The sequence below is a fragment of the Canis aureus genome, chromosome 6 (assembly GCF_053574225.1).
Source record: "Canis aureus isolate CA01 chromosome 6, VMU_Caureus_v.1.0, whole genome shotgun sequence".
NCBI classification, from domain to species: Eukaryota; Metazoa; Chordata; class Mammalia; order Carnivora; family Canidae; genus Canis; species Canis aureus.
The window spans coordinates 16,094,781-16,109,727 of NC_135616.1; the positions used below are offsets into that span (position 1 = coordinate 16,094,781).

General features: G+C 42.5%; 1 protein-coding gene across 16 annotated transcripts in view; it reads right to left on the bottom strand.

Annotated features, from left to right (window-relative positions):
- SLC35D4 (solute carrier family 35 member D4) overlaps positions 1 to 14,947 on the bottom strand; it is a 111,890-nt gene that overhangs the window by 67,592 nt on the left and 29,351 nt on the right. For all 16 annotated transcript variants that reach the window (XR_013381283.1, XR_013381280.1, XR_013381279.1 and 13 more), the window contains exon 5: positions 5,868 to 5,945. Coding sequence is in view for 9 of the 16 variants with exons in the window: in XM_077900259.1 (XP_077756385.1) it covers positions 5,868 to 5,945 (78 nt within the window). In the remaining 7 variants the exon portion in view is untranslated. The remainder of the gene's footprint in view (positions 1 to 5,867; positions 5,946 to 14,947) is intronic.

Here is a 14,947-nt window from a genome sequence, read left to right on the forward strand (position 1 = left end):
ATCTACCCCATACCTTTGTTCCAACCCATATGGCATTCTATGAACATCACAGAATGTGTTTACGTGTTGGTTCCTCCGTTTACCTGAGTTCTGTGAGGATGATCAAGGTGTCGTGTATATCTCCATAGTTGTAGGCCTAGCCAGATGCTTGATATATAGCGTAGATTTAGTCAATGTTGAACAAATGAACAAAAGAATGAATAGCAGCATTCTAATGTTTAACTGTGACAAGTATATCTGCAAGGTAACGGGACTAATTTCACAAGGCACACATTATCTTATAGTCAAACTATATGTGTGCGTGTGATTGCACATGCATGTACAAAGAATCATGGATGGTGACAACGAACCACAGTTCCAATTAGAGTTTATCCTTATAACCTGGGAACAAGGTCATGAGGAGGTCAACTTTCCTCTCCAGAGTTGAGTCTGGTGAAACCTGACACATAATAGACAAAAGAGGTCTCACTATGAGTCACAGGCAAAGCCCAAGAAGTGTCATACAGTTGTCTTCCTAGTAATATCTGGTCACCTTGTCGAAGCTCCAGGCTAAAGGATCAGGAAAGTGAATCATATGGGAATAGATCACAGCCAATCTTCATCACAGAGCAGATTTTAATGCCAACCTACTAGAAACCACCTACAAGTCTATAAACAGGAAAACACATCATGTTCCATGTGGAGTGGAATGAGGACACGAATAGAGATTCCTGACAAATCGATCAACAGAAAATAGAATATATCATTTGTGTATGTCTATATACGTGTACTGAAAAAAAGTCTGATAGAACATAGTAGTATCATATGCAAAGTAGGATCACAGTTGATTTGAGATGTTTTTCCTCTGCATGTTCTACAACTTATTATAGTTTATTACATTCTTAAGGAAAGAAAAATCTTTAAAAATTACTAAATAGGTATATAATTCATGCAACTATTTCCTAATTTGCCCTGACAAGAAAGGATATTGTTTATAAAAAACTAATCAACAAATCTAAAAGATAACCAACTGAATAGGAGAAGATACTAGCAAATGACATATATCTGATAAAGGATTTAATATCTAAAATATATAAAGAACTTCTACAACTCAACACCCAAAAAACAAATAATCTGATTAAAAATGGACAGAAGTCGGGGCACCTGGGTGACTCAGTCAGTTAAGCATCTGCCTTCATGATTAGGTCACAATCTCAAAGTCCTAGGATCAAGCCCTGAGTGGGGCTCCCTGATCAGCAGGGAGTCAGCTTCTTCCTCTACCCCTCCCTCACTCGTGTGTGCGTGTGCACATGCACACATACACTCACTGTCTCAAGTAAATAAAGAAAATCTTTAAAAAGAAATGAACAGAAGTCATGGACAGACATTTCTCCAAAGAAGACATATAGACAGCCATACAGACACATGCTCAACATCACTCATCATCAGGGAAATGCAAATCAAAACTACAATGAAGTATCACCTCACACCTGTCAGAATGGCTAAAGTCAAAAACACAAGAAGCAACGGGGCTGACAAGGATGTGGGGAAAAAGGAGTCCTTGTGCATCACTGGTGGGAATGCAGACTGGTGCAGCCATTGTGGAAAACAGTATGGAGGTTCCTCAAAAAGTTAAAAATAGAATTACTCTACGATCCTGTAATTCTACTACTGGGTATTTACCCAAAAATATGAAAACACTAACTCAAAAAGATATATATCTTTATAAACCCTGATGTTTATAGCAGCATTATTTACAATAGCCAAATTATGGAAGCACCCTAAGCGTCCCAGTAGATGAATGGATAAAGAAGTGGTATATATACAGAAAGGAATATTCCTCAGTCAAAGAAAAGAATGAAATCTTGCCATTTGCAACAACATGGACGCAGCCAGACAGTATAATGCTAAGTGAAATAAGTCAGGGAATGACAAATATCATATGTATAATTTAAGAAACAAAACAAACATAGCAAAAATATAAAGCAGAAAGCAGACTCGTAACTATAGAGAAGAAACGGATGGTTACCAGAGGGGAGGTGGGTGGGGGGACGGGGAAATAGGTGAAGGAGATGAAGAGTACACTTATCATGATGAGCACTGAGTAAGGTACAGAATTGTTGAATCACTATATTTAATATCTGAAACTAATATAACATGCTATGTTCACTATACTGGAATTAAAATTTTTAAAAAGAGAAATGATGTTTAGTGTTGGGGATGAAATGGAGATGAAGATTCAAAATATTTTGGTATTTATCATCCAATTTATTCTTCCAAGGACAGGTCCTCTCAGCCTAAAAGTCTACCCTCTGGTCTCTGCCTGATGGAAATAGCTCTGAGGATGCTCTAACCCTGTTTCCTACTCTACCCCGACTTATCCATCAGGAAACAGTACCCTGTTGAGATGCCTGGATCTCTTCTCCAGATCCAATAAATCTTAATTTTTCAATTCACACACAAAAGCATAAGTCTCCGAGAACCTCAGCAGCTCTTGGTGAGTTTCTGAACCTCAGTGATTAGTTAGTGAATATTCGGCTTGGCAGCAGTTCTAGGGCAGGACTCTGGAGCTATGAAGACAACAACCATATGGTCCCTGCCAAGAGGCGGCTTAGAGGAAGCAGGCAGAGACCCAGAGAAACTCCCACCTAAGGTTCATTGAACCTTAGGTACCACTGAGTATAAAATCTCTCATTCTTTATATATTACTAAGAAAGAAAGCATTTGACCAGGGCATTCCACTGATTGTAGAAGCATCACAAGTGTAGGTAGTGAAAATTTTTTTAACGTGAGAAAAAGCAGCACGTGTTAGAATTGATGAAATACAGAAATCACACAATGGTGTGATTAAAAAAAAAAAAAAGGTTAGAGAGTGGTGCTCATGCTCCTTGAGGTGTCGGGAAGGCTCCAATTGCATGCAGACCAGCCTAAAAGACTGAGAGCCTCCCTCGTGAGACCTTGAGAGTCACCAGAGTCCCCTCTCACCTCCTGCATTCTTGTCCCTTCCAGAGACAGTTCCAGAGACAGTAAATCTGATCAGTCTCTCTGGGCTTTCTCACCCAACCCTGGCCTCCCACTGCACTCAGCACACCCCCCAAATTCCTAGCTCAGCCTCAAAGGCTTGTCCTAAGTCTCCAGCCTCATCCCTAGGCACCCTCTCTCTTTCTTACCAAGCTCCAGCCACACTAGCCCGGAGTGACTCCTGCCAAGTCCCTTCCTACATCTGGTCCTTTGCATCTCCTGCTTCCTCTTCCCAGGAGCCCTCCCCTTAACCCCACCTGCAGAACTCCTGCTCAGCCTTTGTCTGTGTTTAGTTTTTTTTAAAGATTTTATTTATTTATTTGAGTGAGAGAGAGAGTGCACAAGAACATGAGCAGGGGAGGTGCAAAGGGAGACATGGACTCCCTGCTGAGCAGGGAGCCCAATGTGAGGCTCAGTCCCAGGATCCTGAGATTATGATCTGAGCTGAAGGCAGATGCTTAACTGACTGAGCCACCCAGGTGCCCCCTTTATCTGTGTTTAAATGTCACTTCCCCATAGTGGCCTCTCTGGCCATATAATCCAGCAGAGGAGTGTCATATTTGTGTCTCCTTTGCTCAGCTGATGCTCCATAAGAGTTGCCCAGAGCAGTAAGACCATGCCCTTCCCTCACTACTGTAGGCTTATAGCCTGGCATGGTGGGCGGTACACAGGTACATAAAAATACTCAGAATGAATGAAGAGTGCTTATAAGAGGTTCTCTGACCAATCAGAGGAAAGAAAACATCATGACATGGTCTAGGAAAAATAAGAAGTTTGGTTGTGGCTGGATTTTCTAAAACCCAAGAGGTGTATGGCATCTAGGTGGTTATGGGCTTTGCATGCCTCCATGGAGGTCATGAGCCCTCCCCATGTACATGGGGGGACATGATCGGATCAGTTTCAAAAGGTCACTTGGGTGCAATGTGGAGGAAGGTGAGCGTGGGGAGAGGCAGAGGCAGGAAAACCAGCCAGGCACTACCACACATCTGGCAGGTGAAGGCAGGTGATGGTGCACACAGAACACAATAACTATGTAAGCCAGGACTGCTCACCCCAGGCCCTACTTGGCTGCCCAAGGGCTCAGGGGAGCAAGATCTCATTTGACCCCTGGAAAACAAATGAGGGCCTGAACCAAGGTGGCAGCAGAGTGGGAATGGAGAGGTGGGGACAGATTCAGAAATAGGGTGTGTGTGTGTGGGAAGACCAGACCAGGGCTCTAAGGGGATCCCAGTGTTTCTGCCATGGGTGGTAATGACCAGGATGAGGATCACCAAGCAACAAGCAGGTTGCAAAAACAGAGCAGTTCGTTTGGTCCCTTTGCATTTCATGTCCCCGGGGAGCAGGTATGTGGAGAGCCAGAGGCAGCAGCATGCAATGGGGATGTGAGTTCAAGAGAGAGGCCTGGGCTGGAGATGGGACACAGGAGTCACCAGTGAACTGAAGGCGGATGGTGGAGGAGGCTGTCCAGAGAGTGTGTGCTTGGGAGCAAAGGGCTCCTGACACAGAGCCCCCGGAGACCCTGCGGGGTAGACGAATGAAAGAGGAGGAGGAGCCAGACACTGGGGAAGAGAACCAGCAGGTCGAGGGGGCCAAGAGACTCCAGGAAAGGCAGCAATGAACCTGGCGATGAACGGTGTAAAAGGCCAACAGTGGTGGAAATGCACTTATAAGTGACCTCAGGCAGAGCAGCTTCGGGGTGACGGTGGGGGCAGAAGCAGGAGCAGCTTGGAGGTGAGAGGGACACAAGGCCATGGGCAGCTCTGAACCCAGCCCTCCCTCAGACGTGGTGCTGGGCCAGGGCAAGGACGTGGCGGGGCAGAGGTGCAGGTGTGCTCAGGCAAGGGAGTCGGCTGGCGTGCCTGGCCAGTGTTGGTTTGGGACACGCAGCCTTCAGAGCCAGGTTAGTGTGAGTGGGTCCCCCAGGGTCTGCTCTCTCCTCAGTGGACTGGGAGCACTGAGAGTGTCTACAGGCTGAGGAAAGAAAGGCTGCAGAGAGGGAGAGAGGTTAACTCTGCAGGACAGAAGAGGTAGTCCATGCAGCTGCCTGCGAGCAGCAAGTGGGGATGACAGGGTGCCCGCGTGTACGGAGTGGTCCCAGCCATGGGAAGGACACCTCTCTCCCCTGCACACTTGTAAGTGAGCTGTCTGAATGGCCACCTAGCCTCTCTAGTTGAAGAGTTCCCAATTTTTTATATGAAACCATTTCAAATGGGCAGGTGTTAGAAAGAAAGAAATCTCAAAAGAGGAACCAAATTAAAACCACCACTAATAAGGTTAATAAACATAGCAAACACATACAGAGAACCTACCGTGCACCAGAAACTGCTGGAAGCACTTAACACGTGTCACTGTGTCCTCCCAACAACTGTATGAGCTGGGTGTCATTACTACCCGTTTTTCCCAGAAGGAGGTGAAGACACTTGCTCCAACTGATGTGACCCAGAGCTAGGCTTGGGAAGAGAAGGCAGTTTCCCCAGGGCAGGCTACTGCTCTTCTCAGCACCCTATGTGAAGCTCTGCCATATACTCCCTGGTGGCCCTGGGATTAGCTGCGGGTGGGAACGCTGCCTCCCAGGCCCCACACCTCAGCCTGAGGTAAATTCCTCCTTGTATCCCAAAGTGATTGCTGTGCCCTGACCTGCGGCCGAGGGCCGTTCAGATCAACAAGCATTCCCACATATGTTTGGTGATGCGAAAGGATGTCGAAAACACGATCCTTGAAATTAGTGAGGACTGCCAGGCAGTCTTGACCACTGTCAGGAAACAGATGGCAGGAAAAGGTAGACACTAATTTGGGCCATAAAACAAGGTGCACCTTTGAAATTTAAAGCAAGGGAAGCGAAACTAGCATTTTGCATTATCATTTACCTCTTTCCGAAAACACTTCTGGTGCCCACAGATGATAACTTCAGCTACATTATGCAAAGTGAGAAACACAGGAATGGCCTGAAAGAAAACAGAATGTAATAAGCATGAAAATGTTTTCTTTGATCCCGTAATTACATAATACTTGATTTCTGCTTAAAAATAAAGATCCGTGGGAACTTTTGGCATTCACATATACAATCCTCTCCAGCAAAAACTCTTCTGCGTGGATGAGCGCTCTCTGTTGTAATATTATTCTTGGTGTGGCGGATGTAGAGGCCCAACATATATTTATTAAGCACCTACTGTGTGTCAGGCACCGAGCCAGGTGCAGGAAACACAGCTTGTGCAAAAGGTGGATCTATGATAGGGAGACTGTCCCTATCAGGTAAGAGCTCTCATGAGATACACCAAGGGGCACACCTACCCTAGCCCAGGGAGAGCAAGCCTTCAGGAAGGAAATGAAGTCCATAGGCTACATGAGGACGGAATGACAAACTGGAGTGAGCCAAACAACACAAGGAGGCAGAGGGTACTGCAGGCAGAGGAACACACAAGAGCAGGGGTGAGAGTGAATAGGGGTGGGGGTGCAGCTGAGCAGTGGACTGTAAAGAGAGAAGCCAGAGAGAGGAAGGTGGAGAGGTCATCAAGACACATCACAGAGTCAAGACAGCACCAAAAGCCAAGAAGCCCCTGAAGAGTTGTAAGGCAGTGACGTGATTTGATCTGCATGTTGAAAGGAACTTGGTAGTAGAGGGCAGAAGGCAGAGATGGTACGAAAGTTTAGCAGAGTAGCAGACTGAAAGATGCCTCACCCCCAAATGACAGTCACACACTAATCCCTGGGACCGGTGAATGTCACCTTACAGAGCAAAAACGGATCTTTGCAATTGTAATTAAGTTAAGAACCCTGGGATGAGGAGTTTGCCCCAGGTTATCTGGGTAGGTCCTTAAAGCAAACACATGTATTTTTAAGAGAAAGACAGAATCTGACACACACAGAGGAGGAGGCGACAGGTGACGGACGTGATCACAAAGCCAGAGAGACTGGAGTGCTGTGGCCACAAGCCAAGAAATGCCAGCAGCATCAGAAGCTACAGGAGCCAAGGAGGGGGTCCTCGGAGCCTCTGGAATGCAGTGTGGCCCTGCTGACACACCTTGATTGAGCACAGTAACACTGATTTCAGACTTCTGGCCTCCACAACTGGAGAGAGTAAGTTTCCACTGTTTTAAGCCTCTTGATATGTGGTAATTTGTTACAGAGGTCATGGGAAACTAACCCAAGGAATGCCAAGATGGCGGCCAGAACTTGGAAGTGGCACTGAAAATGGAGAGCATCCACATTAAGGAAATATTTAGGAAACTGAACTGGGGTAAATATTTGAATAACCAGGATCAACTTTGCACCAAGAAAAAAGGAGGGAGGGGAAAAGACATTAAAAAAATAACACTCCAGAGGGTTATTAAGGCATAAGAGCACCCACTACACATTTACTATCACTGGGCTGTTTGCGAAGAATGGCTTTCTCTCCTAATTTGATGGCTAATCTTGACCCAGTGAGCAGGAAGGATTAAAGGGCACAGGATTTTGTTATTGTCTCTGCTGTTGATGATGGTTGATAATGTTTCCTGAAAAGCAGAAAAAGACCAAGAATAAGCATGGGTTTTAGCATCAGAAGGGGCCAGTGAAGCAGGGCACTTATGCAAACCTTAGTTTGCTCCTCAGTATGGGGAGAACAATACCTACGACCCAGAGTACCCAGAAGGAATGATAGACATATAGGTAAAGGACCTATGTGAGTGGTTCGGGAGCACTGCATGCAAGGTGATCAGTTGACGGGAAGCGCACCCTCAGCAGCCTCGACATAGGACCCTGGCAGAGAAATTGTTCCAGCTTGGAGGATCCACTTAAGATCATGCCGCTCGCCTACTTCCAGATGGATCTATTCTTTATCTTTTTGGAGGGTATATTTTTACCTTGTTTTTAAAACTTATAACTTTGTAGCTCTGCCCTATTTTAGTATTTTGTTCTAACTTGCACTGTTTTATTTCTTTTGGAGTTCTTGCCTTCCATTTTCCTGCCTTTGTAAGGTTTTCTAGTCTTAATTTATCTTTCCTTAAGAGTGCAACTCAAACTGTTTTTTTCCTTTTAAAATGATACTTCATAAAAATAAATAAATAAATAATAACAAAATCATACTTTAACAAATAATCCAATTAAAAAATGGGCCGAAGACATGAACAGACATTTCTTCAAAGACCTGCAGACAGCCAACAGACACATGAAAAGACACTCGACATCACTCATCGTCAGGGAAATGCAAATCAAAACCAAGATGAAAACAAAACAAAACAAAACAAACAAAAACCAAGATGAGATATCATCCTGCACCTGTCAGAATGGCTAAACTCAAGAAGATAAGAAACAACAGGTGTTGGCAAGGATGTGGAGAAAAAGGAACCCCCACGCACTGTTGGTTTCCCACAGCCACTGTGGAAAACAGCACAGAAGTTCCTCAAAAAGTTAAAAATAGAATTATTCTATGATCCAGCAATCACACTCTTGGGTATTTACCCAAAGAACACAAAGACCCTAATTCAAAGGGGGACATGTACCCTGATGTCTATGGCAATATTATTTACAATAGTCAAATTATGGAAGCAGCCAAATGCCCATTGATGGATAGATAAAGAAGAGATGATACACACACACAAACACACACACACAAATGGAATATTATTCAGCCATACCAACGAATGAAATCTTGCCATTTGCAACAACATGGATGGAGCTAGAGAGTATAGTGCTAAGCAAAATAAGTCAGAGAGACAAATACCATATGATTTTGCTCCCATGTGGAATTTAAGAAACAAAATAAAGGGAAAAAGAGAAAGAGACAAAAACCTAGAAACAGACTTTTTTTTTTTAAAGATTTTATTTATTTATTCATGAGAGACACACACAGAGGGGCAGAGACATAGACAGAGGGAGAAGCAAGCTGCCTGCAGGGACCCTGATGTGGGACTGGATTCCAGGACTGGGGATCACGCCCTGAGCTGAAGGCAGACGCTCAACCACCGAGGCACCCAGGCATCCTGAAACACTCTTAACTACAGAGAACAAACTGATGGTTACCAGAGGAGGGGGGAGATAGGGGGACGAGGGAAACAGGTGATGGGGATTAAGGAGTGAACTTAGGGTGAGCACTGGGTGATGTAAAGAACTGTTCACTCTACTGTCCACCTGAAACTAATACAACATGGTATGTTAACCACACTGGAATTAAAATAAAAAAAAAAAAAGAAGTGAAGTTAAAAAAAATCATACGTTATTTTTATTGTTTCCTAATTTTTCATTTATTTTTTGTGCTTTTTATTCCTCTTAAATTTTTATATTTTGGGTTTTTTTTAAAGATTTATTTATTTATTCATGAGAGATATATAGAGGGGCAGAGACACAGGCAGAGGGAAAAGCAAGTTTCATGCAGGGAGCCCGATGTGGGACTTGATCCCAGGACCCCAGGATCATACCCTGAGCCAAAGGCAGTCGCTCAACCGCTGAGCAACCCAAGCGTCCCAAATTTTTATATTTTGAATTCTTATGTGTTTTAAGATTGTTAAAGAGATCTTTTTTTAACTGGCTATATTCATTAGGCCTATGTTTGGCAAACTTAGGGCCTGGCCTTCCAGTTCTTGGCTTAAGGAGATAGCAAAGAAAATCTGGGACAAGTTAATTATGTGTACATGAAAATGAATATGAAAGGGTAACCCGGATGCTATTTGCTTAAAATTAAGACCTTTTAAAAAATGCTTTTGTCTCCTTGACTATAAAACCAGCAAGGAGACCAGATTTAGCCTTCCTCAAGGAGGCTAATTTTCTCAATTTTATAAACCATGACTAGGTTTTTCAATCTTCCTAGGCCCTGCTCTGATCACATTCTGGAAAAGGATCTATCAATACACACCAAATTGATTTTCAAGTACACTAAAGATAACTACCAACAATGTGTTGGACACAGTACTAATTATTTTAATTACATTCTCTTATTTAAATCTCCTTCCAACAACTCATTTAGTGGGTGCTATTACCTTGATTTATAGACAAGTAACCTGATGCTTAAAAGATGAGGCAATTTGCTGAGTGCTCATGGCTAGTTCAGGGCCAGACCCTGGCTCCCATCCAGGCTTCTCTAACTGCAGAGCCCATGCCCCTAACCTCAATGCTATGATACCTCAATTACAGTAAGCCCCAAGGGTAATCTTCCTGGCCCTACAACTATCCAAAGTCCAATAGGACTAGTGTGTTCCAAATCCTGCCAGTCTGCGTCCTCCAGTAAGAAAACTGGTATGATCTAAAATACATAAACTCTGAGGCACCTGGGTGACTCAGTGATTGAGCATCTGCGTTAGGCTCAGATCGTGATCCTGAGATGGAGTCCCACATCAGGCTCCTGCAGGAAGCCTGCTTCTCCTTCTGCCTATGTCTCTGCCTCTGTGTGTCTCTCATGAATAAATAAATAGATAAATAAAATAAAATGCATGAACTCCGAGTAAACTCTGTGACATGTTTTAAAAGATAGCTTCCGTTTCTACCTTAAAAAATCTGGATTTCTCAAGCCATTTTTCTACTGAGAAGCTAGCAGGCTTTAGAAACAGTAATTCTATAATTGACCATCTCAGCCTCCATAGAGGTATATAAAAAACAATTAATGCAATTCACAAACTTTGATTACTGATTTTCCTCAGCCTCTAACTCTGTATAAGTCCCAGTCTGTGATCTATGCTATCAGTTCAGGAGACCCACGAGTGACTGATTCTTTTAGAAAACCTGTCCTTTAAAAAAAAAAAAAAAAAAGAAAAGAAAACCTGCCGTTTATTATCTTATGGAGTGAGGTTCAGCAGGACTTAATTTTGTTCAATCAGACAAAAGTTCTGAGAAATTATAATAGCAATAATAGCTAAGATATACCGAATGCTTATTATGTGCTAGCTGCTGTTCTAACTGCTTTTGCATATTTAATTGTCATAATAACTCTATCAGGTAGATACTATTAACATCCCCATTACGCAGACAAGAAAATGGATGAATATATTTTGGTTCTCTTTTTTAACCCACCTCTTAATAATCTGAAAACCAGAAAAATCTATGAAAATCTATGAATCTACGAAAATCTATGAGAATCTATGAAAATCTATGTATTTGTTTGCTGCTAAATAGAACAGAAAAATAAGCGTTTTTCCACATTGTCAGGACTCTAGGAATGCTCTCAACAACAAAAGGTCCTACCATCCTTCATCAGGAAAAATGGCCAAGATTACATAAAATGTAATTAATCAAATTCAAGTACACTGCAGGCCAATTCATTTAGTTACTTAGGGGCACAGTTTGCAACTAATTTATCCTTAGACTCCATTAGCTTAAAATTCAACATCTTTTCCATGTGTACTACTGGAAATTTTTCTCTGGTTGTGAAGAGAAACTGGTATCTATTACCTAAAGTCTTTCATTATTCCCATGCTTTCCAGAATGGAATTTTGAGGCCTTGATTATTATTTGCTCAGGTGCTGGGCCTGAGTGAGAACAGTTTCCTATAGAAAATCCTGGCCCTGCGCACTGGCACGGCCTTGGGTCACTCTGCAGACACAGATGCCTCCCTTTTTCAAGCAGGAATCCTGGGTCAGCTTCTGAATGTTTGTGAAAGAATGTCAATCCCATCTTCCCTTTGGGCGATTTTTTTTGGGGGGGCGATTTTTAAATATGTAGGTGTGGGCTTAATCTACAAGACAGGATAACTGCACTCCAGGCCTGACCTGCTGGCTACCCAATTTTTATCAAAATCCTGCAGGCTGGAAACAATGCTCCTGGAGGGCTGCCTCAGGGCAGTGAGCAAAGGGAGTCAGATAAGCAGGGTAGCAGTTTTTAGCCTCAGACAACAGCTCCTACTGAACCGATCTATTTCATCATGCATCCAAAATGTTGTAAGAATCCTAGAAACTAGGTTGTCGCTGTGTTTGTTATAAGGGTGTTGTTGAAGAGCCTGCCTCACTAAATGGCCTAGTCTACCTTTTATTGAGGACTCAGAACCTGAGGGAAACTTTGCTGTTCTCCAGCAATGACTTCACTCTTGTTTTTCTTTTGACTTTTTCAATCAGAAGATACTGACACACCATGTTACATTAGTTTTGGGTGAGTCAACATTGCTCTATGTTATGCTATGCTCGTGACAGGTGTAGCAGGGACTCTTACAAGTCTTATAACCTTTTTATTTGGCTACAGAATGCTGAAAACTGAATTCAGGGCCCAACTGTATTTATTTTGTAGGCTACCACAGCATAGGTTTCTATATGCTAAGTCTTTCTCTGGCCTCATCTAGTTCTTTAATTCTGTTTATAGGGATGCCTGGGTGGCTCAGTGGTTGAGCATCTGCCTTAGGCTCAGGGCGTGATCCTGGGGTCCTGGGATTGAGTCCTGCATCCGGCTCCCCATGGGGAGGCTGCTTCTCCCACTGCCTATGTCTCTGCCTCTCTCTCTATGTCTCTCATGAATAAACAAAATCTTAAGAAAAAATTGTTTATAAAAGAATATCTATTTTGGGGGAGTGGCTCATTCAGTTAAGCTCTGACTCTGATCTCAGGGTGGTAGGTTCAGGCCCTAGGTTGGGCTCCATGCTGGGTGTGGAGCATACTTAAAAAAAAAAATATATATATATATCTTTCTTATTTTAATTATTCTTTTAAGCCACCATTGATCCTTTCTGGAAGATGGTGAGGTACTTGAATAAGTATATGTACATATACATGAATACATTCACAAGTTGACTTGCATGAGTTAAATTTAAGTGTTTATTTACATTAATTTTTTTTTAAGATTTTCTTTATTTATTCATTAGAGGCACAGAGAGAGAGGCAGAGACATAGGCAGAGGGAGAAGCAGGGTCCCTGCGGAGAGCCTGATGCGGGACTCGATCCCAAGAACTCGGGATCGTGACCTGAGAGGAAGGCAGATGTTCAACCACTGTAAATAGGTGCTCCTATTTACATTAATTTTACTATTCTGTCATTATTCGGCAAAGTCCCCGAATGCAGAGGACCAGACTCCCCTCTTGCCAGTGTATCTCCAGTAGGGGTCTGGAGGCCATCTCTGTCCTTCATTTGTTCATCACATAAAGTAGCTGGCCTTGGTCCTAGGGGCCTTGTTGTATAAGAAATGGACATTTTAAAGTACCAGGGATTCCTCATCTTGGTGAGATGCCTGGGAATAAGAGAAGGCCCAAGGGACAGCAGCTTGCTCCAGCTCATTCCCTTGGAGGCATGAATGTACAGGCCAGAACAGAGAGCAGGCTGGCCTGCTCTCAGTGAATTGTTATTTTTCTCACACTTTTTTACCCAAGTGCATTGAAATGAATGAGTTAAACCAAATGTGCATACCTACAACACACAAAGAAATTCTGAGTGAAGCAAGTGAGAACCTATTATCCCCTCCTCTTCATAAATCCTCAAGAAAACCTCTATCAGCGTCCGAGTCCAGGGTTTTTAAAATAAATACATTTTTTTAATTGAGGTAAAATTTACCATTTTAACCATTTTTAAGTGTACAGTTCAGTGGCATTAAGTACATTCACATTGTTATGCAACCATCACCAATCTCTATCTCTAGAACTTTCTCATCTTGCAAAATTCAAACTCTGTACCCATTAAATACTAACTCCTCATTCTCTCCTCCGTCTTCCCTGGCAAGCACCATTCTACTTTCTGTCTCTAATTTTGATCATTCTAAGCACCTCATAGAAGTAGAATCATATAGTATTTGTCCTTTTGTGACTGCCTTATTTCACTTAACATAATCTCCTTAAAGTTCATCCACAGTGTTACATATGTCAGAATTTCCTTCCTTCTTAAGGTCAAATAATATTCCATTGCATGCATATGCCACATTTTGTTTATCCATTTCCCCATCAATGGATACTTGGGTTGCTTCCAACTTTCGGCTCTTGTAAATAACGCTGCTATGTATAGGGATGTGTAAATATCTGTTCAACTCCTGCTTTCAAACCCAGAAGTGAAATTGCTAGATCATACAGTAAGTCTATTTTTAATTTTTTGAGGAACCATCATAGTGTTTTCCATAGCAGCTGTACCAGTTTATATTCCCAACAACAGTCCACAAGAGTTCCAATTTCTATACTTCCTTACTAACACTTGTTATTTTCCGGTTTTTTGATGACAGCCATCCTAAGGGGTGTGAAGTGGTATCTCATTATAGTTTTGATTTGCATATCCCTAATGATTAATAACACTGAGCTCAAAAAGCCCATCTTTTCATGGGCTTATTAGCCATCTGTGCATCTTCTTTGGAGAAATGTCTTTTCAAGTCATTTGGCCATTTTTGAATTGCGTTGGTTTTCGTTGATGAGTTGAGGGCCTATCTCTAGATTCTGGATATTAATCCCTATAGAATGATAGAACTAAAACAATTTAGTAACAAGTTAGATGTCATTTAATCAAGGGAAAACAATCCTTAGATTAGGAGAGTATGGTGCCTCAGAAGCAGTGGAGCACTCTTCCCAAGGAGTGCTGGGCAAGAATGAGTTTTATGAAGCATTAGAAGTGGCAATGGGGAAATGGTATGATTGGCTGGGATTGCATATCTGGTTTTATTTAGGAAGATCAAGGAACAAGGAAGTAAGTACAGAACCCAGAGTTGCATTGGTATTTGGGGATTAGAGGTCTAGATGTACTGTTTCTGGTCAAGTGGAGCATTTACAGGAATACTAAAGTTTGGCTTGCTGATGTAGCACTCCAGAAAGGAGGAGCTCCATCTTGAGCCTAAAAATATATTTCAATATCCCTTATTAGATAAGTAATTTGCAAATACTATCTCCCACTCAGTGGGTTGCCTTTTTACTCTGTTGATAGTGGCCTTTGATGCACCAAAGTTTTTCACTTTGATGAAGTCCAACAATCTATTTTTTCTTTTGTTGCCTGTGTCTTTGGTGCCGTATCCAAGGAATTATTGCCAAATCTAATGTCATAAAGTTTTCCCCCTCAGAGCCCTGTTTTAATAAGTCATTTTATAAGGGTTA